The 27,364-nt window shown below is 42.6% G+C and overlaps 1 protein-coding gene across 1 annotated transcript in view; it reads left to right on the forward strand.

Moving 5' to 3' along the window:
* The window catches only part of LOC126204306 (histone-lysine N-methyltransferase 2D-like), a 338,750-nt gene that overhangs the window by 68,773 nt on the left and 242,613 nt on the right, over positions 1-27,364 (forward strand). The window contains exon 4 of the mRNA XM_049938692.1: positions 8,627-9,282. Coding sequence (XP_049794649.1) covers positions 8,627-9,282 — 656 coding nt within the window. The remainder of the gene's footprint in view (positions 1-8,626; positions 9,283-27,364) is intronic.

The raw sequence follows: 27,364 nt of genomic DNA on the forward strand, positions 1-27,364 counted from the left end.
ATGAAGTTCACAATTTACAGCATTGTCACCAGCACTAATGGTGGCCCTTTCGTTCTGAGTTGAGTGGAAGGACTGAACCAGAGACGTTGAAGGTTCTGTGACAAACTAGGCTGCAGCTTCCTGGACTTCTCATAAGGTTGAGAACTGTGGGGTCTCTCTACAAGGATCAGGTGTGCTCTACACATCAAAGATTGCTACTCAACCAGAATTTCTTTGAATTTTGTGAAATGTCACATGGCAATATTCTGCTATGGTAGTCACTGAAGGCATCATGTATTGCTCTCGCGAGAGTCAAATGTATTTCATTCAGTGTCTATCTATCGCCTTACGCGTTGTTGCACAGCTATTATGCAATAATCTCTGTTTCTTTAGAAGTTTCTTTACAGTGAGTGTATACCATGGATGTTTCCTCCCATTGTGAGCTATTCTACGGGGTACATATCTATCCAGTGCATGGTCAACTATTCTTTTAAACATGAGTCAGAGTTCCTGTATATGCTCCTGACCTGTGCTGGAAGTTTTAAGTTCCCTATTGAGATATGAAACTACTAATTTTTTATCGAGTTTACTGAACACATGTATCTTTCTGCTTGTTGTATTTGCCATTTGCACTTTGGTAATCTTTGTTGTCACAAGTGTATCATGGTCACTGATATGAGTTTGGATGTGGACACCCCCAAAGATGTCAGGTGCATTTATTGCCATTACGTCGAATGTATTTCCATCATGAGTGGGGTTCCGAACTATCTGTTGTAGGTAGTTTTCAGAGAAGACATTTAGTCATGTTTCAAAAGGTGTCTTATCACACCCAGCACTAACAAACTGTTATTTTCCCAATTAATTGTTGAATTATTAAAGTCTCCACCAATGATTACAGTATGACTGGGGAACTTACATACAAGTGTACTGAGGTTTTCTCCAAAGTTTTCGGTTGCATCAGGAGATGAGTCTGTTGTGCGATAGAAGGATCCAGTTACCATTTTATGCCCACCCATTACACTGAGTCTTGCTCAAACAATATAACATGCAGCTTCGATTTCTACCTTGGTGGATTTGAGTTTCTTGTCTTCTGCGACAAATACACCATCTCCATTTCCCATTTGCCTATTCTTTCAATATACACTTAAATTTCCCCCCAAAATCTCACTGCTGTCACTTTCAGGTTTAAACCAGCTTTGTGAACCTAGTATTATGTGAGTGTCTCTTGCTTTTCAAGAGTGCTTCAAACTCTGGGACTTTGCTGTGAAAGCTCCAACAGTTTAACATTAGGATTTTAATACTCTCATCTGTGGGAGGCTGTTAATGGCACCAAAGTTAGTGTCCAGTCCCTAGTGAATGAGACAGGAACTGAAATTGAGGGCAGGAAAGCAAATCCTGAAATACTTAACTCCTTTTTCAAATGTTTCTTTACAAAGGAAAACCCAGGAGAATTGCCCCAGTTTAATCCTTGTACCACCAAAAAGATGAATGAAATAAGTATTAGTGTCAGTGGTGTTGAGAAACGGCAGAAATCATTGAAATTGAACAAAGCTCCATGCTCCAATGGAATCCTCCTCAGATTCTATAGTGAATTTCCAGCTGAGTTAGCCCCCTATCTAACTATAATCTATCGTAGATCCCTCGAACAAGAATCTGTGCCCAGTTCTCGAAAAAGCCACAAGTCACACTCGTGTACAAAAAGAGTTGTAAAGTGACCCACAAAACAACCATCCAGTATCCTTGACATTGATTTATTGTAGAATCTTAGAACATATTCTGAGCTCAAACATAATGAGGTATCTTGAACAGAATGACATCTTCAATGCCAACCAGCATGGATTTCGAAAACCTCAATCATATGAAACCCAGCTTTATTTACAGAAAGCATTTGACACAGTACCGCACCTACACTTATTGTCAAAAGTACAATCATATGGGGTATCAAGTGAAATTTATGATTGGATTGAATCTTTTGGTAGGGAGGACACAGCATTTTATCTTTGATGGAAAGTTATCATCAGATGTAGAAGTAACTTCGGATGTAACACAGCGAAGTATGTTTGGACACTTGCTGTTGCAGACAGTGTCAATAGTAAAATCAGGCTTTTTGCAGATGATGCAGTTATCTGTAATGAAGTACTATCTGAAAGAAGCTGCATAAATATTCTGTCAGAGCTTGATAAGATTTCAATGCGCTGCAGAGATTGGCAACTTGCTCTAAATTTTCAGAAATGTAAAATTTTGCATCTCACAAAACAGAGAAATACAGTATAGTATCATCTGACTGTAACATCAGTGAGTATCTCTTGGAATTGACAAACTCGTACAAATACATGGGGTGTAACACTTAGTAGGAATATTAAATGGAATGATCACATAGGTTCAGTCATGGGTAAAGCAGGTGGTAGACTTCAATTTTTTGGTAGAATAGTGGGGAAATGCAATTGGTCTATAAAAGAGATTGCTTACAAATCACTCGTGTCCTTTTCTAGAATTCTGGTCAAGTGTATGGGAACAATACTAGATAGAACTAACAGGGGATATTGAATGTGTACATAGAAAGGCAGGATGAATGGTCACAGGGTACTTTAATCCATAGGAGAGTATCACAGAGATATTGAAGGAACTGAAGTGGAAGACGCTTGAAGATGGATATAAACCATCCCAAGAAAATCTGTTAACAAAGTTTCAAGAACCAGCCTTAAATTATTACTCTAGGAATATACTACAACCCCCTACATATTGTTCACGCACTCCGTATGTTGAATGGAAAATGAAGGAACACCAAGAACTGGTACAATGGGATGCATCTTCTGCCATGCACCTCACAGTGTTTTGCAGAGTGTAGATGCAGAGGTAGACGTAGATGTACCTGTGCCGTCGAGCACTTAGGGTTCACCAGATGAACAAGTTTCTTGTCCTCAGACATGATGCTCTATATGGTTCTTTCACACTGACTGCTTAAGAATCTGAGGTTAGTTGACTGCCCTAAGAATAAAGGTTATTCTCCATCACTGCAAAAGAAAACATCTTTGAAATATATTTTGACCTGATCAGATGTTTATCAGAGTGCGATGCTGTCACAAGGGCATTTGGGACTTCAGATGGACATTCTCGAGTTCTCGATGCAAACTCACCATTAGTTCTTTTTAGAACTATGACAAGGCGAGTGGTCACTATGAAAAAACCATGTTGACCACCACACCTGAGGTCAAGAAACTTGTTCATCTGGTGATACAAAGGACTCAACAGTGCTGGTACAGTCGTGATACCTGTAGGGCTTTCAATGTTACAAGATCTTTGTGAGAAGATTTTCAGATCTACTTCTGTTGAATGATTTTGATGTCAGTCTCCACTTGAGAGAGAATATAATGAAGCTGCAGTCAGTAGTACACAATCAATTCTTTTTGTCATTATTGATCAATCTACTGAAATATGCCAGACACAAATCAGAATATTTGCAGGATCATCTGTGACAATTTGAAAGCCTTCTGAATTTTGTTTTATATTGCGCTCTCTGTCACATATATTATGTGAAGGAATTTCGTTCATTTTTACGTGCGCAGTGTAAGAAAATGTTATGTTATAAGCATTTATTTACAGATTATCATTTCTGCAATGATTCTGTTTCATAATAATGAGTTAATTATTAATGAATATAAGTAAAATAAATAACTAGACTAATAATGAATGTTTAGATATTTTAATTAGGTATGTTGAAAATACTTTGGTAGCACATTGTGTACAGCTAATTTTCCAAAAAGAGTATTTCAGAAACCTGCTGTATTACAAATGGGGTAGCTTGAAAGCCTTATGTTGTAACAAAAGTTTTAATTTTTCAACATTAAGTAATGGTGATGAGTACTTTGCAAAATTTCAAATTAGTACACAATATGATTATATAGCTTTCAAGAATGTTAGATAAATTTCAACTTTTATCTGAGAAACATTTTTATATATCATTGTTTCAAAGATATTCCCCAAAACGTAATACACCAAATTACCTGTCTTGGTGTGTTTCACTTCTCGAAAGTGAAATTGAGCACAAACAATAAAAATACATGTTGTATTATTTTGTCCCCTTTGCACACCCACCATGTTTAATCAGGATCATTTATTGACACTTGGGAATGTTACCTTCTAATTGGGTGCTCATAGCATGCAATATTGTGAACACATCATGGATAGTTGCATTCCTTTTGCCACAAATTATCTTGACATGCTTTACAATCTGTTCAATAAAAGCTGTGTGGTCAGTAAAGGTTCTTCCCATATTCCATAACACAATCATTTTTTTTGGTGAAGTTATTTGAATCTGCCTGTTGTTAAAGAGTTAATATTTTGTCTTTAACATCCAGTATATCTCAGCTGGTTAAAGTATCAAATACAGTATGAAGGACAATACCTCAAAAATCAAACCAGGCATGTTTGCGCCTTCTTTCTTTGGTCTCCCTCAGGGGTTTGACCCCCACTCTAAATTTGAAACCTGTAGCATGAGTCAGATGGATAAGAACTCCCTCCATAGCGTCATTGGTGTGGGTTCCTCTTCTCCCCTCCTCCTCTCCCTCTCCCCTCCCCCCATTCCCCTCCCTCCCTGCCATAGCCCTTCCTCCTCCTTGTTAGACCACAGCTCGGTAGCCAGCCTGTACAGTGGGACTGTTATGTACTGATCTGGTTGAGCCCCTCACTACAGGGATCACGCTGCTGGTACCTGTGGTGTGAACACCTTGTGCAAGCCTAGGAATGGTTGCCCATCTTTTTATGGCATTGGAACTCCCAGCAGCAACTGTCCTGCTGGGCTGTCGTTGCTGTGGCTGGTGGCACCCACGAGGTGAGACCCTGTTCTGTGTGTGTCGTACCAGGGCAGATATTTGGCACATGAGAAGTGTTAAACTCTTTGGCTGCTCTTCTGTGGCTGCATGTCTTCCTAGAAATGGTTCTGCCTTCCCGGCCTTAACCTCCTTGATGACTCCCTGGGAGGAGGGACAGGCCCACTGGCTTGGGGCAAAGCTCTTTCCACGATTCCTGGTCGGTATCAGGACTGATGGGCAGACGTTTGCTGCCACCATGCTCGTTTTCTTTGTGGAACATATTGAAGAAAAGTTTGGTGAAGTTGAATTGTTAAGCAAGATATCTGGCTCTCCCCTTATAAAGACAATTTCTGCCAGTCAGCTGGCCTTCCTCTGTGCCTGTCACCATTTGGGAGACATTTCCATGACTATCGTTTCTCACAAGGCACTCAATATGACACTGGGTGTAATTTTCAATTGGGACCTTCTCCTCCAGTCTTGGTGATTAATGTAGGGATAATCTGCTACATTTCCATTATTGGTTATGAAATGTCTGTAGAAATTTGCTAATCCCAGGAATGTTGCAGTTCCTTTAAATTCTGTGGTTCAGAAAAATTCTTGACAGCTTCAGTTAGTTTTAAATCAGGGCTTGACTTTCTGCAAAATGATATTTATCTGTTGCTAAAGACAGATTTTGCACTTCTTAGCTGCTCAGAATTTTTTTGAAGTGTCTCCATATGCTGCTTCATGTCTTCACTGAAAATTATTACATCTTTGAAGTATACAATAGCTTGTGTTGGTGTGAGCCCTCATCAAATGGAAGCCATCAGGTCCAGAGGGGTAGCCGGTGCATTGCAAAATCCAGATGGCATACAGAGGTATTATATATTCCTGTACCAGTAACAAATGAAGTTCTTGCTTGATCACCTGTATGCATTGTCAGTTGTTTATATCCATATGTTGAATCAGAAACCGAAAAAATTAGACATCTGCGCAAATAACCCCACGTTTCCACTTAGTTCGGTAAGAGGTGAATATCTGGTGGGCTACTGCATTCAGAGTTCAGTAATAGATAGAAAAACGGAATTGTGGTGCTCCAGAAACTGGTTTCTTCTCAACAATAACTATTGACGAAGACCACAATGGAGCTTCAGGATCTCTTGGTTTTATAATTCTTGGCTTCCAGGTGTTCTTTAATCATTTCTTCTACCAACTATCATTGGCTGTGCAGTATTTGATAAAATTTCTGAGTGATTTATGCTGCATTTCTGGTACGTGTGCGATGCTGTACCAAATGATTGATAGGTAGATTTGAAAGTTCTTGGAAAAGATCCACATACTCCAACAAAAAAGTGTAAAACTATTTTGTTCTTTACTTTACTGTTAAATTTGATTCCCTGTTGCAGTTTTTGAGTACTACCACAAAAAATCCATCTTTATGACTGTGATGTCCAATACCTCATTTGGAATCACTGTGATGTCACTTTTACTTATGTTTGACACTTAAGCAAACTTTGTTCCTCATGAGAATACAATCTCTTCATTGCTCACGTTCACTGTTGTTATTGGGGCTCTAGAGTCTTTCCACCTTACTGTAATAGCCATGCGCACAATTCTGATAACATAACAATGCATCTTGTCAAATAACTTGCATTTCTCCAATCGCTCAGTCAATAACAGAGCTGCTCCTTTGCTCTGGGGTGATTTAAATTTGATGTAGATTGTTTTTCCTGCTCTGCATGGGAATTTGGTGAGGCTGATCAGTTTTTACGTTGACTCGGAGGGTTTGGACTGATGCATCGGTTGGGTGGTCTACTCCCACATTGTCAGTGTTGCTGATCCATAGAGTGCGATCTGAAGAGACATTTGCTAGGTTGTAGTTAGTATGGCCTCGTTTGATCTTTTCTGTCTGTGACAATGTCTCTGCCCCCTTTTCAGACAAGAAATCATATCAGAGTATACCACTGTATTGTTTCATTATTTCAAACTACTTGCATCTTTGAATTGTATTTTTGCCACTAGATAACATTGTGCAAGTCTCACAATATTTTGTTGAAGCAACTGTTAGACATCAGGGTGTTGAACAGCTGTTTTGATGACATATTGTGTGACTTGCACAGTGTTATTCAATGGCAAATCTGATAAGTGTATGTGCAACAGATCTGTTGGAAAAGCTTGAAAAGTCACACATTTCAATTCATTTAAGAGCATGATCAGTGGTCACTTTACCAATTGTGATTTTGTTTACATGCCACTTTCATGAGATCACAAATAGATCTCATGTTTAAACTCACTTTTTAGTACTTGTGCAGCTGTTTGTCATCTCTCTCTCTCTCTCTCTCTCTCTCTCTCTCTCTCACACACACACACACACACACACACACACACACACACACAAAAATCCTTTTTTTATCTCTCATCCCCTTCTCCTAACAGACACCTGTACATGGGAGAACACATGTGAATAATGTAAGGAGACAAAAACACAAGCACTAAGAAGTGAGTGTAAATATGTGAGGTATTTACGATCGTGTTGAACTGACATAAACAAAACCGCAATGCTGAATTTTATGCAAGAGGTGTTCGTAGTTTTTTAAAAAAGTTGTAGTACATGAGAATAAAAAAATACCATAATAATACCATAGTTTAAGTACATTATTGGAATTTCATTTAATGATTTAGAGGAAAAGAACGTATTTGCAACTTGTGCACCACCACATAGAGAGCCTGAGCAATGACGTTCTCCTACTTTCTCAACCACATTAAGAAAGTTTCCTGAAAAAAGCTACGTTATCTACACTGAAATTGTAGTTTTCTTGTTATCCAGTCCACTGGCATCTTCTAGTGTCATTCTTTGGTCTCTTGCAACAGAATTACATACTTGTTTTATAATCCAAAGTGATTCAAATTTTAATCTGTTCTGAATTTATCACAGTAATATCTACAATACAGAAGTTATTTTGAATAAGTGCTTATTGTTGTCACTTTAATAACTTACCTATGTCCATCTGAAAATGCAATGGTGTACACAGTGATATGTAGCGTAACAGTTACACAGTAAAAAATTGAGCAACCTGTGCTTTTTATATGCCACACAGTGTAGAACGTTTTATTACCTGATTGAACAGTGAATCATTCTCTCTCAGTTCTGTTAATAGATAGACTTAATGTGCTATGCATAAGAAAAATTAAAAATATATAGTGACAAATTATACAAGGAAGTAAAGACCACACTTGAAATAGCAAATATTACAGATTGCATGGACTATAATGTGCAGTATAAATAATAAATCTTGATGGCAGTGCTAGAGCCAAAGTATTAATACAAAACGGTATACCATTTCATGTAATGATCTTCTCACAGCCTTTTTTGTGGTGTCGTTGATTTACTGTTAACATTTTTGTTGTGTAGATTTAAGTGGTTTGGTGGCTGTGCAGGCATCAGACTACAAATTCAGATGTCTATGGTCTTCTAGGTCTTATGGCTTGGAGGTCATGCATTTAAGATGGTCTTTTCCTCCAGCAAGGTTTAATGTATGTGAAAATGTCAAGCTACAGATGCTTTAGATCACGTATTATATTGTGGGTTAACTAATAACTAACTGGCCATGTGAACCAGATCGCAGGCCAAAAGGTGGTGAGAGCTTACACCATCAGTAGGCTGTTGAAAGCACATTTTTTAGTTGTGTCATTGGCCATTCATTTGCCGATAAGTGTCTGATAAACCATCAAGTGACTTCGTGTTCTATGTTGCTAGTGTAGTTTTTTTTTTTTTTTTTAAATTTAATTTGCAGTATCATTTGAACAGCTGTAAGATATGTCAATATTAATACGGAAACACTACCACTCTTTTGCAGATTCAGCAGAAGCAACAGGACTTGCAGCAGCAGAAGCAGAAGCGACTAGGAGTGGTGGAACAACACAACCACATCTTGCAGAAGGTACTCCAACAGCGCCAAGAACAGCAGCAGCTGTTACAACAACACCAGAGCCATTTTATACAACAGCAGAAGTCGCACCAAGATCAACAGAAATCAAATCAGCAGACACTTCACCTATTATTGCGCCAGCAAGAAGGAACGGCACACAAATGGTGTGATCAGATGGATCTTCAAAAGCAGCCACCACAAGAAGAACAAACACAGCACCAGCAGTCATGCCTCAGAGTAGAGTTGCAAAAGACACATGAGCACCAACAACAGCAAGAGCATCATAATTTGCAACCACAGTGCCAACAACAGCTATCTCAGAAGCAGGAGTTGGAGCAAGAAATGCAGAAGGATGTACAGAAAAAGGAATTCGTGCAACACGAGCAGCTGCAGCAACCACAGGAAGGCTTACCCCAAAACTCACAGCCATCATATCATGTTCACCAGCAACAGCAAACTCAGGAAAGTCACATTGTGCATAACCAGGTTTTATCAGTGCAACAGCAGCATCAGCCCCGTCATGTGTCAACTATCAGACAGCCTGGTCCAGGCCCTGGTACAAGAACACTCAGCAGTACACAAAGGTATATTCCAGTGTGTGTGTGTGTGTGTGTGTGTGTGTGTGTGTGTGTGTGTGTATTGTTTGTTTTATTTTTTAAGAAAAACACAGTTTGTGATGTCCATGTACTTTGTGAGGATTTGTATTTAACTTCGTGACAACAGCTAGTTCAGTGAGGTGATACTTCTTTCAGACTGTGATTCGCTACTGTTTGCAGTATTTTTCCTAGAGAAATAATTAAAATTTAGAAGTCAGAAGTAACTGCTGGCTCTAAGACAGGTCCTTGCCATATTCTTTTAGTGCCTGTTGTACAGTTGTGCTATTTTGGTTGATCAAGTTCTTTCTTGTTAGAAGATGTTAATATAAATTTGTAGTCACCTATAGTGGACTGATTTGTGAAGCATAGAGACATGTAACAGGAAATAGTATTCACACTAGTTGTTAAGCTCTTGCAGTTTTATTAATAAAACTACACACATTCATGTACACCAACACCCAAAACTACAGTACAGCCCCACTGCCTTAGCGAGAGTGACTATAGATTATTTGTTATTGCAAGCAGTTACCTGAGGCGATGGAGGTGGGGAGGGGGTAGGTAAAGAAGTGCAAGACAAGAGGGATGGTGAGGTAGAATGAGACAAGACTTTTGACAGATTACTCAATGGCTGCATAACAAGTCAAAAGGGGTGATATGTGTAAAGGTAAGGTCAGGCAGTACGGAACTGGTTAGTGGAGATTTAGGCCATGGTGATTGCGAGAGTGCAGGATATCCTGGAGAGACAATTTCTACCTGCGTAGTTCAGAGAAACTACTGCTGGAAGAGGGTATCCAAAGTGCTTGCAAAGTGAAACAGTAGGTGAAGTCATTTGTGTGCGGTGTGCAGAATTTTTGACAACTGGATAATCAAGTTTGCAGTTCGCCAAAGTTTTGCAGTGGCCACTTGTGTGAGTAGATTATTGGTTTCTTGTAACACCCACACAAAGTGCTGTGCAGTGATTACAGATAGCTGATGTATAATACGGCTGCTTTTACATGTGGCGATGCCTTTTATTGGGTAAGAAATACCTGTGACTGGACTGTGGTAGGAGATGATGGATAGGCATTTTAATAACTGTCTAGTGCAGAGTTCTGCTTTTCCTGGTACAGATTGCTGTGTTTGGGTGCAGGATGAGTTGATGATCCTTCCTTCACAGCTCCAGTCAATACTGGCTGTGGTCATGCAGCTTGAGACTGTTTCCAGCAGGCGTAAGTGTGGAAGCCTGGCTGTGGGGATGCAAGGGGCATCACGCACATCCCATGTGTCACCTGCTAGGTCCACTACTGTGGCCACCCAGGATGCTGCTCACATTGAGGGTGATCACCCACCTGTGGTCTAGTGAGAGGTTCCAGGGTATGATGGGCAGCAAAAGATGTTCCAGGTTCCAGTAAAGGCATTCCCAGTCCATCTGATGAAGAGGTTTCAGGCACTATCTGTGACTGATTAGGCCCTGAACCAGGTGCTGCCATTTGTCCTGTTTCAGAGAAAGATTCTTAGCCTGCAAAGTCTGGGCATTCACAGAGGCACGTAATGGAGCCCCTTAGGAACATGGCTGTCAAGAAAGGGAAGAAATCTGGTGGACACACTGTGTGCATACTGAGGGGAGTCATCCCAGATATGTAACAAGTCCTTTTGGATTACGTGAAGAACACAGAGTGCAGCCAACTGCAGTTAGTGGCTTATGTCAGTACTAATGATGTGTGTTGCTTTGGATTGGAAGAGATCCTTTCTGGTTCCTGGCAGCCAGTCTTGCTTGAGAGATGAAGGCAGGGCTCACGATGTTTAGTATTGCCAATAGGCTGGATTGTGGACCTTTGATACAGAGCTGAGTGGAGGGCCTGAATGAGTGGCTCAGATAGTTCAACTGTGTAGGCTGCAGACTCCTTGACTTGTGCCATAGGGTGGTGGGGTATTATGTTCTTCTCCGTATGTCAGGGGTCCAGTACATGCAGGACGTGGGTACACCATTAGTAGGGGCTGCATGGAGAGGACTGGGTGGTTTTTAAGGGTGGAGGGTCTTGGGAAAGAACAAAAAGGGCATCAGTTTCAAAGAGTGCAGGGCAAACAAAGAACGAGGGTAGACCTAAGAATCACGGGTATTATAGTATTAAATTATTGTAGCTGTGTTGGGAAAGAGACAGAGCTCAAAAGCACTTATAGAAATCCCTGATGCTCAAATCCTTATAGATACTCAAAACTGGCTAAAGCTGGATATAAGTTCAGCCAAAATGTTTACAAAGAACGGAACAGTGTTCAGAAAGGGTAGACTAATTGCAGTTGGTGGTGGCGTGTTTGTTGATGTTAGAAGTAGTCTATCTTGAGGTGAAATTGAAGTTTGGTAGTTCCTGCAAGTTAATATGGGTAGAGATTATACTTGACAACCAGAATAAATTATTAATTGTTTCATTTTACTGACCCCGTAATCAGATGATACAGTTGCTGAAAAGTTCAAACAAAACTTTAATATTGTCTCAAATAGGTACCCCACTCGTACAGTTTCGGATTGTTGGGGACTTCAATCTATCCTTGATAATAAGGAGTCAACTTAAAGTGTAATTAAGAAGTCAACTTAAAATGTAAGTGGTTGCAAAAACGTACATGACCTCGTAGCAATGAATATCCTAAGCAAATAGGATCATCATGATGGATACACAACTTGGTGACCACAAGCCCATTGCACCGAGTCTGAATATCGTAATACACAATTAAATATATATAATTATTTAATTGTATCTAAAAACAAAGATGATGTGACTTACCAAATGAAAGTGCTGGCAGGTCGATAGACACACAAACAAACAAACATACACACAAAATTCAATCTTTCGCAACCAACGGTTGCTTCATCAGGAAAGAGGGAAGGAGAGGGAAAGACAAAAGGATGTGGGTTTTAAGGGAGAGGGTAAGGAGTCATTCCAATCCCAGGAGCGGAAAGACTTAACTTAGGGGGAAAAAAGGACAGGTATACACTAGCGCGCGCACACACACACATATCCATCCGCACATACACAGACACAAGCAGACATTTGTAAAGGCAAAGTGTTAATTATTTAATTGGATAGATAAAAAATCTGCTCACCAAGCAGCGACAGAACACACACATAAAAGACTGTTGTGATTGGTAAGCTTTCGGAGCCAGTGGTTCCTTCTTCAGGCTGAAAGGTTGAAGGGGAAGGAAGAAGGGTGAAGAAAAAGGACTGGAGAGATCTAGGAAAAGAGGTAGATTTTGGGAAAGTCACCAGGAACTGCAGGTCAGAGTAGACTTACCGTACGGGATGAGAAGGAAAGACTGATCTACCCCTTTTCCTAGACCTCTCCAGTCCTTTTCCTTCACCCTTCTTCCTTCCCCTTCAACCCTTATGCCTGAAGAAGATGTCATTGGCTCTGAAAGCTTGCCAATCACAGGTCTTTTGACACACACACACACACACACACACACACACACACACACAAGCAGATAAAATTCGCTTGCCATCTTCCTAAGAGACAGCTTCCGTTCCTTCTGAATTAACTATGTCACTGTATAGGCATAAATCAGATGTGAAGTAAATTCAAAGAAATTGTGTTGGTAGAAGTTGAGAAATTTATACCAAGTAAATTAATAGGTGACAAAGCTGATACCCTATTGTACATAAAACAAGTCAGAACACTGTTGCAGAAGCAATGAAAAAGCATGCCAAATTTAAAAGAATACAAAATCCCCAAGATTGGCTAAGTTTTATGGAAGCTCAATATTTTAAAGGAGTCGATTGTGGGATGCATTTAATAATTTCCACAACAGAACTGTGTTGAAATCTGGTAAAAAATACAAACAGATTCTGATCATATGTAAAATACACCAGCTGCAAGGTAAATTAATATCCCCCTGCGGGTCCAGGGATTAGAATAGGCCAGAGGTATTCCTGCCTGTCATCAGAGGCAACTAAAAGGAGTCTCTCACTTTTTGGCCTTTATGTGATTGTCCCCTGTCATGTTTGACCTCCATTTTTCAAAATTTCATGAAGAGCGAGCCAATTGGGGAAGGGCGCCTTACATGGTGCATTGTGTCCATCGTGCATTGAGATCTTTAGCCCATTTTCTCATTGTCGCACTGCAGTCCAGCTCATTCTCCATCTCATGGATGTGGACACTTTCTTGGGTGCATTTTCCACCATGCACTTCGCAGTGTTGCTTTTTGTGCCAATGATGACCATGGACTTCTTTGCACCTCATATCCAGCATCATAGCCAGTCTGTTGTGGTGGGGCTGCCATGTACCCTGTTAGTTGTAGCCCCCTGACAATACAGGAATCTGTCTGCTGATGCCTGGATACCAAGGAGTAGATGTGTGTCACCCTGGGGCATTGGGACTCTCGGCAACCTGCCAGGTGACTTTAGCTGCAGCTGTGTGGCGCCCGTGGGGAGGGCCCCTGGTCGGAGTGGGTGGCATCAGGGCGGATGACACGCAATGAAGTGTACCACGTCATCACTTGCTGGTGATCAAACACCAGCAGTTTCTAAGTGTTCCAAGTCTCAGTACAATCTAAGAAAGTATGTCCCCTAAATCATTTTCCTCCCTGGCCACACCATGGGAAGAACACCAGGCTAAGGATGGCTGTGAACCTTATTCATCTCAGTACGTCATATGTATGAGTGATGGGGACTCCTTTGTTTCGATGAAGCCACAGTTTTTTGTAGAGCATTTAGAAGACAAGTTTGGGGAGGTGGAGGGCTTGTCCAAAATACAATCTGGGTCAGTCTTGATAAAAAACAGCATCCTCTGCCCAGTCACGGGCATTAATCGCTTGTAACCATCACACCACATAAGAGCTTAAATATAGTCCAGGGTATTATATTCCAGAGGGACCTTCTTTGGCAGTCTGACGACGATCTGCACACCAATTTAGAGCAGTTAGGAGTTCATTTCGTGCGACGCATCCATCAGGTCCGAGAGATAATCGGGTTGCCACTAGTGCCTTCATCTTGGCCTTTGAGGGTGACATCTTACCCGAGAAGGTCAAGGTGATGGTCTACCGCTGTGATGTCAAGCCATATACCCCTCCCCCCATGCGGTGCTTTAAGTGCTGGAAGTTTGTCCATGTCTTCCTGTTGTGCTTCCAGTGTCACATGTTGAAATTGTGGACGTCCATCACATCCCAATACTCCATACACCCAGCCTCCCATCTTTGTCAACTGCGGAGAGCATCATTCAGCTTGTTCGCCAGACTGCAGGATTTTACAGAAAGAGAGGAAAATAATGGAATAAAAGACCCTGGACCGGCTGACTTACACTGAGGCTAAGAGAAAATATGAGTGCCTATATCCTGTGGCTATGACCTCATACACCACCACTACAAGAGCAGTTTTAGCCCCATCAGTTCCACGAATTCCAGTCAGCTCTCAGAGCCAGAAGGCTACACCTCCCCCTTGATGGTGGGGGCACACTTCCTCCCCTGTTGCTCCCGCACCACCTACCTCGGGAGCACTGCCCCCCAACCATCAGGGACAGCAGTCCCCACTTCTCAGCCAGAGAAGCGTAAGTATTCTTCAGCTCCTCTCGACAGGAAGGGGTCCATTGGGTCACTCCCTTCCCAGGTTTCTGCTAGTGGGAAAGATAATGCCTGCCAGTGGCTGAAGTGCCCAAAAGCTGGTCGTAGGGCTTCACGATCATCCTCAGTCCCAGAGACTGAATCAGTGAAGCCCTCACAGCCAGAGCAACCCAAGGAGCAGTGAGAAAAGTCCAAAAAGAAGACCCTTAAGACCAAGGAAATTGCAGTGGCACCCACACAACCGCTATCTACAAGCTCTGCGTCTGGGGGTAGGGTGGAGATTCTGGTGTCCGCTGAGGACCTAGATCTCACTGGACCCTCAGAAACTATGGATATAGATTGCTCAGGCAATAAGTCGGTGGCAGCAGGTGACTCTGAAGCGTAAACTGCCTCATTGAATGTTTCATACCTTCCCAGTCTCACGATGTCATCCTTCAGTGTAATTACGGCGGATTTTCCACTGCCTGGTTGAGCTATGGCAACTGTTAAGCTCTACACCTGCTTTCTGCATTGCCCTCCAGGAAGCCTGGTTCCCAGCAATGCAGACCCCTGCCCTCAGTGGCTATAAGGGTTATTACAGCAACCGTAGTGACTATAATCGAGTGTTGGGTGGAGTTTGCGTTTACGTCCTAAACTCAGTCTATAGTGAAACTAAATTCAGTCTGTAATGAAACTGTGCCCCTTCAGATGCCTCTCGAAGTTGTGGCTGTCAGGATAAGGATGATGCAGGAAATAACTGTCTGCATTGTATATCTTCCTCCAGATGATGCAGTACCCCTGAATGTATTAGCTGCACTGATTGATCAACTCCCCAAAACGTCTCCTATTTTTGGGAGATTTTAATGCCCATAACACCTTGTGGGTGGCACCATGCGTACTGGCCGAGGCAGAGATGTCGAAACTTTACTGTCTCAGTTCGACCTCTGCCTCTTAAACACTGGGGCTGGCACACATTTAATTGTGGCTTGTGGTAGTTACTCAGCCATTGATTTATCCATTTACAGCCCAGGACTTCTCCCATCTATCCACTGGAGAGCACATGGCGACCTGTGTGGCAGTGACCACTTCCCCATCTTCCTGTCACTGCCCCGGCGTCAGGCCCACAGACGCCTGCCCAGATGGGCTTTAAACAAGGCAGACTGGGAACTTTCATCTCTGTGGTCACCGTTGACTCTCCTCAGCATCGATGTGATGGTTGAGCAGGTGACAACAACAATCACTACTGTGGTAGAAAATGTGATCCCTCGCACTTTAGGGTTCCGCCTGCGAAAGGCGGTCCCTTGGTGGTTGCCAGAAGTTGCTGAGGTAATTAAGGAGTGTCGGCAAGCTCTACAGTGGCATAAGTGGCACCCTTCCATGGAGCACCTCATAGCCTTCAAGCGGCTCTGTGCCAGCATTCAACAGCTTACCAAAAGATGGAAGCAGGAGTGTTGGGAGAGATGCGTCTCGACCGTTGGGTGCCATACGTCACCTTCCCAAGTCTGGACGAAGATCAGACGTCTTTTTGGGTACCAGACCCCAACAGGTGTGTCCCTGGCATTAACATCAATGGTGTGTTATCTACCGATGCAGACCCGATTGCTGAGTACTATGCTCAAGCCTCTGCGTTGGAGAACTACCCCCTATCCTTTCGCACCCTCAAACGGCGGATGGAAAGGAAAGTCCTCTCATTTGCTACACGCCACAGTGAACACTATAATGCCCCATTTACAGAGTTGGAGCTCGTCAGTGCCCTTGCACATTGCCCCGACACAGCTCCTGCGCCAGATCGGATCCACGGTCAGATGATTAAACATCTCTCATCTGACTACCAGCAACATCTCCTAGTCATCTTCAGTCGGATCTGGTGCAATGGCGTCTTTCTATCACAGTGGGAGAGCACCATCATTCCAGTGCTTAAACCCAGTAAAAACCCACTTGATGTGGATAGCTATCAGCCCATCAGCCTCACCAACATTCTATGTAAGCTATTGGAACGTATGGCATGTCGGGGGTTGGGTTGGTTCGGGCCCTGGAGTCACGTGGCCTACTGGCTCCATATCAGGGCAGCTTCTGCCAGGATCGCTCTACCATTGATAATCTTGTGTCCCTTGAGTCTGTCATCCGATCAGCCTTTCTCAGATGCCAAAACCTGGTTGCCATCCTTTTTGATTTACAAAAAGCATATGACACGACCTGGCGACATCATATCCTTGCCACATTATATGAGTGGGGTCTCTGAGGCCCGCTCCTGATTTTTATCCAAAATTTCCTTTCACTTTGTACTTTCCATGTCCAAATTGGTGCCTCCCATAGTTCCCCCATATCCAAGAGAATGGGGTCCCGCAGGGCTCTGTATTGAGTGAATGTCTATTTTTAGTGGCCATTAATGATCTAGCAGCAGATGTAGGGACATCCGTCTCGTCTTCTCTGTATGCAAACAACTTCTGGATTTCGTACTGCTCCACCAGTACTGGTGTTGCTGAGCGGCGCATACAGGGAGCCATCCACAAGGCGCAGTCATAGGCTCCAGCCCACTGTTTCCAGATTTCGGCCGCAAAGTAGTTTGTTATGCACTTCTGTGAGCGTCGTACCATTCATCCGGAACCGGAACTTCACCTTAATGACAATCCACTCACTGTAGTGGACACACATCAATTCTTAGGACTGGCTTTTGACTCCTGATTGTCTTGGCTTTCTCACCTCCTTCAGCTTGAGCAGAAGTGCTGGCAGCACCTGAATGCCCTCCGCTGCCTGAGCAACACCAACTGGAGTTCAGATCGCTCTATGCTGCTGCAGCTTTACCGAGCCATTGTTCAATCCCGCCTTAACTATGGGAGTCTGGTTTATGGTTCGGCAGCACCCTCAGTGTTTGTTTACTCGACCCAGTGCACCACTGTGGTGTTTGCCTAGGGACAGGAGCTTTTAGGACTAGTCCGGTGGTCAGCGTCCTGGTGGAGGCCGGAGTCCCTCCATTGCAGGTTAGGCGTGCACAATTGCTCTCCAGTGAAATTGCACATGTTTGTAGTTCTCCTTCGCATCTGAATTACTGTCTCATTTTACCGCCCACGGTGGTTCATCTCCCGCATTGGCGGCCCAGGTCAGGGCTTACAATTGCAGTTCGTGTGCGATCCCTTCTCTCTGAACTGGAGTCCTTGCTTTTACCACCTATACTTGAGGTTCATTCACGAACACCTCCATGGTGTACATCTACGCCGCGGCTTCATCTGGACCTTTCACATGGCCCTAAGGACTCGGTTAACCCTGCGACTCTCCGCTGTCACTTCATCTTGATTCTCGACATGTACCAGGGCCATGAAGTGGTTTACACCAATGGCTCGATGGCTGATGGTCACGTTGGTTTTGCCTATGTTCATGGAGGACATATTGAACAGCACTCCATGCCAGATGGCTGCAGTGTTTTCACTGCAGAGCTTTTGGCCACATCTCGTGCTTTTGAGTACATCCACTGATGCCCAGGCAAGTCATTTTTCCTTTGTACTGTCTCCTTGAGCAGCCTACAAGCTATCAACCAGTGCTACCCTCGTCATCCTGTGGTAGTGACTGCCCAGGAGTCCATCTATGGCCTAGAATGGTAGAGTCGTTCGGTGGTGTTTGTGTGGACTCCAGGTCACGTCGGAATCCCAGGCAACAAACTTGTCAACAGGCTACGCGGAAACCGCTTATTGAGATGGACTTCTCTGAAACTGACCTGCATTCAGTATTACGCTGCAAGATTTTGCAGCTTTGGGAGACGGAATGGCATAACCTCAGTATGCACAAGCTGCGTGCCATTAAGGAAACTATGAATGTGTGGAAGACCTCTGTGTGCGCCTCTCGCAGGGACTCTATGGTTCTTTGTCGGCTCCGCATTGGCCATACTAGGCCGACACATGGTTACCTCCTCCGTCGTGATGACCCACCTTGGTGTCGCTGTGGCTCACGAATGACGGTTATCCATCTCTTGCTGGACTGCTCACTTTTAACCGCTCTGCAGCTGCCTTTTAATTTTCCCAACACCCTACCTTTGGTGTTGGGTGTCAAAGCTCAACAGCAGCTATAGTTTTATGTTTCATGTGTGAGGGTGAGTTTTATCATTTGCTCTAAGTTTCAGCACATGTCCTTTGTCCCTATGTGTCCTCCACTGTAGTGCTTTCAGGGTGGAGGTTTTAAAGTGTTTCAGAGTGGCTGGCTTTTCCTTTTTTACTCTCATGGTCAGCCAGCCATAGTAACCTGCTTTCTTGTTTTAACCTCTTCTACCTGTTCCTTGCGTCTTTGTGGTTTTCTTGTCCCCTTTTGTCCATTTAAGTGTTTGCTGCCCGTCAGTCGTTGTTCTGGTTTCTCCTTTCACTCTGTTTTGTGTTGTAAGTCTCATTATCTTATTCTCACCCTTGTGGCATTGTTTCCTTCGGAACAAGGGACCGATGACCTCGTAGTTTGGTCCTTTCCCCCCTCTTTTAAACCAGCCAACCAACCATAAATCAATACCTTCACTGTGTGATAGTGATGGTAATATTACTGATGATAGTGGCTCTACAGCGGAGTTACTAAATACATTTTTCTGAAAGTCTGTCACCAAGCGATGCAAAGTAAACATTCCAGAATTCAAATCAAGAAGAGCTGACAACATGAGTAACTTTGGAAGTAGATACACTCGATGTAGCGAAGCAGTTCAAATCACTTAATAAACAAAAGACTTCTGGTTCAGATTGTATACCAATTAAATTCCTTTCAGAGTATGCTGATATGATACTTCCATACTTAGCAGTCATGTATAACTGTTCACTTGATTGAAGATCCGTACCTGAAAAATTGCCCAGGTCACACCATTACAGAAGAAAGGAAGTAAGAGTAATACTCCATATTACAGACCCAAAGCACTTATGTTGATTTGCAGTAGGATTTTAGAACACATACTGTGTTTGAACATTACAAATTACTTCAAAGAAAAATATCGATTGACGCATAGTCAGCAAGAATTTGGAAAATATTGTTCTTGTGATCTTTATTCTCATGAACAAATGAACACTATTGACAGGAAATCCAGATTGATTCCATATTTCTAAAATGCCAAAAGGCTTTTCATACTGATGATCAAAAGTGATTTGTAATCTGGTTGCATGCCTATGAAGTATCATCTCGCTGTGTTACTGGATTTATCTTTTCCTGTCAGAAAGGACTCAGTTCATAGTAGGTGATGAAAGTCATCATAAAAAACACAGATGATATCGCGCATTCTCCGTGGGAGTGTTATAAGCCCTCTGTTTTAACTAATCTATATAAATGATTCAGAAGGCAGTCTGAGCAACTGTCTTAGATTGTTTGCAGTTAGCACTGTCATTTAAAGTCATCAGAAGATAAAAACAAAGAGATCTGTATGATGAGAAAAGTGGCAGTTATGAGAAGTATGAGGTTGTCCACATGAGTGCTAATCAGAGTACATTCATTTTATGTTCACTCCATTCTTCGGATATTTACATTTATTTACCCATTGGAAACATTTTCTTTACTTAAAACATTTTACGATAGCTGTCTTAAAACTTCCATCATAAAATTCTGCAGTCTCTCTCTCTCTCTCTCTCTCTCTCCCCCCCCCCCTCCTCCTCCTCCTCCTCCTCTCCAGATCTGGCCCATGGGCTGCCAGTTGCCCACCCATGACTTGGAAGATTCAGCAGGTTCACTAAAGAGGCTGCTGACACAACACTTATCCACCCTGTGCTAGAGTATTGCTATGGAATATGGGATCCTTCCCATATAGGACTGACAAAGGACATTGAGAAAGTTCAAAGGAGGACAACTCGTTTTGTATTACTGTGAATTAAGGGAGAGAGTGTCACAGATATGATACACGAGTTGGGTTGGGGTGGCTGTCATTAAAACAAAGGCTTTTTTATTGCAAGAGCTTTTCATGAAATTTCAGTCACCAATTTTCTCTTCTGAACACACAAATATTTTGTTAACATCTACCTACGAAGGGAAAAACGATCATCATAATAAAATAATAGAAAATGGAGCTCTCACGGAAAGATTTAAGTGTTTGTTTTTTCCCATGCACTGTTCAACGAAAGTGGAACAGTAGAGAAATAGTGTGAAGAAATAGTGTGTATTGCAGGGTAGTCATGCAGATGTAGACAGGTTTTGCACCTAAGCCAACCACAGGGGAATGACCCTTGGAGTACAGGATTGGCAACAGTCATGGGATAGGGATGGATAGAGATATTTTGTAGGTTGGGTGTGTGGCGGAACACTACTTTGGGTGATGGGGATAGGATTCTGGGTTGGATATCCCTCATCTGAAGGTACACTAAGAAGTTGTCGAAGCCCTGGTGAAGGATGTGGTTGAGCTTTTCAAGGTCAGGTTGATACTGGGTGAGCAGGGGAGTGCTTGTTTCTGACTGGTTCATAGATTTATTGGTGTCAGAGCAGAAGATGGCACAGGGGTTCTGTTTATGGATGAGCTGGGTATACTAATCTCTGTCAGTAAAGTTCCCATTGAGGTTGTGGTATATTTAGACAACTCCTTCTTTCCATTGGAAATGCCATAGCATCCACAGGTGGCAAGGCTGTAAGGTGGTTACATTCTGAATTGGGATGGGTGACAGCTGTCAAAGTGGGTCTACTGGTGGTTGATGTGCTTGATGTGAAAAGAAATGTTTTTGGAGCCATCTGAGAGGTAGGGATGTGGCTTGTTGAGTTGAGAAGGACCAAGTGAAATGGATTTTGATTAAGTGTTTAGGTTATCGAGGAAAGAGCAGAGGTTATCATTGTCACGAATGCAGATTGTGAAAATGTTATCAGTGAATCTGAAACAGCAATGGCTTGTAGGCGTACCGTATTTACTCGAATCTAAGCCACACTCGAATCTAAGCTGCACCTGAAAAATGAGACTCGAAATGAAGGAAAAAAATTTTCCCGAATTTAAGCCGCACCTGAAATTTCAGACTCGAAATTCAAGGGGGGAGAAAAGTAATAGGCTGCACCTCCAAATCGAAACAAAGTTGGTCCATTGTAATATGAGACACAATTTAGGTCGAATGAATGACGATACAGCTACAGTAGTTTGGTTTGAGTTGTAAGCTTAGCAGTTAAGCTTTACCAGGTAGCAACTGCTATGCGTAAGGTGCTCAGTCCGTATTTATGCGGGTACTCTTCCTTTTTTGCGTACTTCGTCTGGTTTGAATTGATTGCTTATTTTTCTTTCATCTGATAAGTGCCGTTCTCTATGTTATAGGTGTTTGCGTCACTCTAAGCTGAAAATGCATTACTGTACTGTGTCATGCATTGTTTGTCGCATTGATAATGAGTGTTTACGACCTGTCACCGCTCGCAGCATGGCTTGCTTTTGTGCATTGGAATACTGGCATGAGATCACAGTCATAAGGTTTGTATACGGAGGTGTCGAAAGTTGATAGAGACCCCTCAGACACATAGTCATTACGATCTGTGGCCACTCTGGTGGTACTTTTGTCTATGGGTCAGATGAAAAGAACTGAATTGGTTGTATGGTTACAGACAGCTATGTGATTCGATAGAAAAAATGTTTGACTCACTGTGGGGGGATTTAGGAAAGGAAGGTGAGGCCAGATTGGATGCGAGGAGTTCAAGAAATATTATCAGGGGATGACTTGATAGAAGAGAGGAGGATTTGGTCGTATGGAAATATTACCAGGGGATGACTGGATAGAAGAGAGGAGAATTTGGTTGTATGGAGGTTGGAACTATTTTAAATAGGGTTCTGTTGGGGATTTTGGTTGGCCATTGTCAGTGGATGTGTGGCGAAGAAAATTCCACATCAGAGAATGAGTAAAGGAAAGAAGGCCCTGTACAAGTCCAGCATGGTTAAACTTCAGTTTTGGGCTAAAGATGAGGCCTTTAGAAAGTATTGAGACTGCTGCAGGGGTCAGAGTTTTGGCAGAACGGTTGAAAGCAGTGTTATGGGATGGATGTTTAGATGCAGTTTTTGGGGATGTGCAAGGCAGAGTAAGTCAGCAAGGCATAGTCAGGGAGCTGACCCCTCCTTTACTTATGTCTTTTTGTAATCCCTCCCCACTTCCTCAGCACAGGCAAGTGCTTTCAGTCACCAATAGTCCATAATCGGTCTTGCTATAATTGTGAAAGTGTATTGGGTTTCTGTATGCTAGTGGGTGTGAATTTTGTGTACTTTTACTAGGAAAAGAGCAAGAGCTCAAAAGGCAATGTGAATACAATTTTCTGTTAAGTGTTCATTTTCTGTTAAGTGTTCCTGTGCTCCACACATCAGTCCACTACAAGTGAGTGGTTGCCTCTCCTTTATTTTATGTATTGTTCCATCCAGCAATTTCACTTGACGTTATAAATCTGTACTGTTACTTCAGAGCTCAGGCTAGAAGTAACAAGTGAAATTAATTAGAGACAGTAGAAAATTAATTAACTTTGTCACATAAAGAATTTGATATTTAGTCATAGCATGTATATGGGTATAGTGATGGCTGTTAGCTATCTTTTACTGTTCATAGGCCCAATTTTACATTGTTGGTTGATATGAAGTGAAACAGTGAGAAAAATTGTTTTATAGTGAGAAAAGAGCCTACCAAATATAACAAGACTGAATGTGGATCTAGATGACCCCAAATATGCAAAGAGGAGTAGGAGGAATGTGTTAAACAGTGGTCAAGTCCAGGAGGATACTGGGATCCGAGGATGTGTCGGCAGGCAAGTTCCCGTCTCTGAGAGCTGAGGGAAAATAGTATAGGTGGTATAGAATGGGAGGATTCAAATAGACCATATAGTGTAGCAGGCATCAGGCCCCCTGAATCATTCCGTAGAGCATGTTCAGCAAGTAGGTACCAGGTGTCTCCTCAGTGTGGACAGTTTCTATGTCTATTCATGCACTCATTCAATCAACTTGTGGTCATTCCTACATAAAACACATTGCAGTGGACATAAGGTAGCTAATAAACATGTGTGGCTTCACAAGGTGCTCTGACTGGTGGGGCTGGGGTAGGTTTTACAGTGGGAACATTTGCAAGGATTGGTCAGATGGTGAGAGGAGGATATTGCCTGGAAGATTTATTTGAAAAAGAGGTCTGTGGGATAGCAACAGGAGTGGAAAACCTGGGGGGTAAGTTATTGGTGTTGGTGTAACGAGATCTGATGGCGATGAAGGTATGTTTGCTATGGTTGTCTAGACTGTAAGGAAATGGAGTATTTGATATGGAAATGGTGGCTCGTATCAGAGTATAAATTTTGTTGCTTGTTGTGGTTTGTATGTTTTATGTCAGATTAGAAGCTTTTTGTCATGGTGATGGATTGGAGGTACTGGTCAGCTAAGTCTGAGATGCATTCTTTGGGAGCCTTGAAGCCAACTATGGGCTCTCTGGGATGATAGTTCGTGTATTTTTGGATGCAAGCAAAGGGTGAGGGTGTATAGATCTGAAGGGTTAAGGAATTCTACTTCAGTAGAGTTGAGTCCATGTGATGGTCCTAGGATTTTAAGGATTTTCTGCAGCTCACTCAGGGTGGAAGGAATGGGAACATTAGGAATATTGTTTTATGTCGAGCTGTGAGATGTCGAAGAGCTGATGGTGCCCTTCTGTCATATACTACTTATTCGTGTACTTCGTATCAATAGGGGAGCCCTTGACTGCAGGGAGGGTGATGATAGAGCACTTTCTTACTTCAGATCACAGATAGGTTGGAACTCAGTTTGAGTAAGGATTGTGATTTCAGTGATATTTATCATGAGGGATTCAGAATCAGTGCTGGAAGTGCAGAATTACTGAAATGCCTGGAAAGGATGGTTTTGGGGAAGGCTCCATTTGGGATTTGGGTAGGAACTGTTCAAGACAGGGTGGAGTGCTCATTCTGTTGGTTGTAGGTTGGGATTGGGTGGTGAAGTGGTATTTCCTGTTCAAATTACAGGTGAATGAGAGGAGATCTTATAGGGCAGTGTTGTTAAATTTGAGTGTGGGACTTTTCTTTGGAAAGGACAAATGTCTCAGGATTGAAGAGGTATCTGGATGAGAGGTTCAGGACGGAATGGAGGCCTGTGATTATGAAGCATTGGAGTTTGTGTAGGATAGTATTTGGGTTTCGGGGTTTGAGGTTTGGGGGGGGGGGGGAGGTAGGTTTTGGGAGTGGGAGGTTTAGATAATAGGAAATGCTAGGTTGGTTGGCTAGAAGGGAATGGGGACGGGGGGGAAGGGGGGGGGGAGATAGCTATTGTTGGCAGTTTCGTGGGTGATAGTTGTGGGACAGGAACACCTCTGTTGAGGTATTTTACCTCAGGCTGGACAGCTATCTTAGGCAGTATTAAGCATTTTGTTCAGGGTTGTGATTGATGTCAAGGATACAAGTGGCTAAAGGCTAATAACAAATCAGTCTGGGATTTAGGGAGGCAGTAGCAGAATGATGGATTGGAGCCAGAAATGAGGACATTCAGTCTGATGTCTTCAGGAGCAATATATAAGGTTAAGCAGGACTAGAGGAAAAATATGTGGGCCTGTCATTTGGTTATGGCAAGAGTGTGTTTGTGGGAGGAATGTAGCTGTTGAGGTATTGGTTTAGTGAGTATGATGAGATTGGTGAAAAAGTGTCTGAGACTGTTGAAGTCTTTCACAGTTGTGATAAACTTCTACCTGTGGTGTCGTTTTAGTTGTCCAGCCAAGTTATTGATTCCATTTTCATACATGACATTTTGATGATCAATCCACTCATCTTCAAGCACTGCAAGCTGCATTGCTATGCTTACTCGTTGTCTGGACTCCAACTAGTCAGGTTGCAATACCAGCAAGTACACACAGCAACACAGCTAGCAGCACCTGAAGATGATGATTGGGTCACTTGTCAAAATATTGAAAAAAAAGGGGGGAGGTTCAACAAAACTGATTACCAGCGTGCCTCCAGGCGTTCAGCAATCACTCAGAGGAAACCTGAGAAATCGTAGTCTTTCTTCAACAAAATGTGATTTCTTTATTTTAAAGCACTGTAAGAATTGTAATTTCTCTTGCAGCTTTTATAAGAAAGCCCAAAAGCAATTTGCACACTTCCACTGACTGACTGACTGAAAAAAAAAAAAAAAATTACCACACAAAGGAGGAACTATGACACATGAACGAAAATTGGTAGGTGTGTTTCTACAACTGAAATATGATGTCTGTTCAAATTTTGCGCCAGTCATATAAGAGTGGCATTAGTAGTACTATGATGAGGATGTGAATCACATTTGCTTTAAATACACACTGTAAAGGTTGTAAGCATTACTTACCTTTGAAATTGGACATCGTGAGTTGATGTTACTCAAGTGTTCCTTTAAAGCGCCAAAGACACCTTATCATTACCTCATTGAGTTTGAATGAGGTCATGTAGTAGGGCTACGAGAAGCTGGATGTTCCTTCTGTGGTGTTGCAGAAAGGCTTGGCAGGAATGCAGCCTCTGTACACGATTGCTGGTAGTGGTGGACATGCAAATGTACGGTAGTGAAGAAACAAACTCCGGATGGCCACGTGGCACTATCAAGAGGGAAGACAATCATGTTTGGCATATGGCTCTGGTGCACAGTGCTGCATCTACAGCAGAAATTTGAGCAAAGTTGTCACCACAGTGACACAACAAACTGTTACGAATTGGTTACTTCAAGGACAGCTCTGAGCAAGATGCCCTATAGCATGCATTCCACTGACTCTGAACCACTGCCATTTTGCAGTTTGTGATGTCAAGCTAGAGGTCATTGGAGTACAGGATGGAGGTCTGTAGCATTTTCTGATGAAAGCTGGTTCTGTCGCAGTGCCAGTGATGGCAGTGTGTTGGTTAGGAGTAGGCCAGTTGAGGGCCTGCAACCAACCTTTCTGCCTGCTAGACATGCTGGACCTACACACGGAGTTGCGGTCTGGGATGTATTTTTTTTGTGACAGCAAGAGCACTCTCATAGTTATCTCATGCACCCTGACTGTAAATTTGTATGTCAGTCTGGTGATTTGATCTATTGTGCTGCCATTCATGAACAGTTTTCCAGGGTTGTTTTACTTCTGGATAATCTTTGCCCACATACTGCTGTCGTAACCAAGCATGCTCTACAGTGTGTCAACATACTACCTTGACCCGTTCAATCACCAGAACCATCTCCAGTTGAACACATATGGAACATAACTGGAAGACAGCTCCAGCATGCTTCACAAACAGCAGTAGCCATCCCTGTATTGACTGACCAAGTGCAACATGCATGGAAATCCATTCCACAAACTGGTGTCACAGGCACTGGTACAACAAAATGCTTGCAAATTTGCTTGCTTGCATTCAACACTCTGGCAGTTACCCTGGTAATGAATGTACCAGCATTTCACATTGGCAATGGCTTATCTAGCACCTACATTAACCTGTGGTCTTGCAATGTTAACCTCTTGAATATGTTACCTAGAAAAATGCACTCCTGAAGTTTCATTACTGTACATTAATTATTTTTGGTGTTGCAATTTTATTTCCATTAGTGTATTTTTGACAGTGCACTATGTATGTTTCCTGTCTCCCAAGTTTATTTTCCTTGTCAGTTGTCAGTTTTTCATCATATCCAACATGTCTCAACACAGC

Source organism: Schistocerca nitens, chromosome 9 (genome assembly GCF_023898315.1).
Source record: "Schistocerca nitens isolate TAMUIC-IGC-003100 chromosome 9, iqSchNite1.1, whole genome shotgun sequence".
NCBI classification, from domain to species: Eukaryota; Metazoa; Arthropoda; class Insecta; order Orthoptera; family Acrididae; genus Schistocerca; species Schistocerca nitens.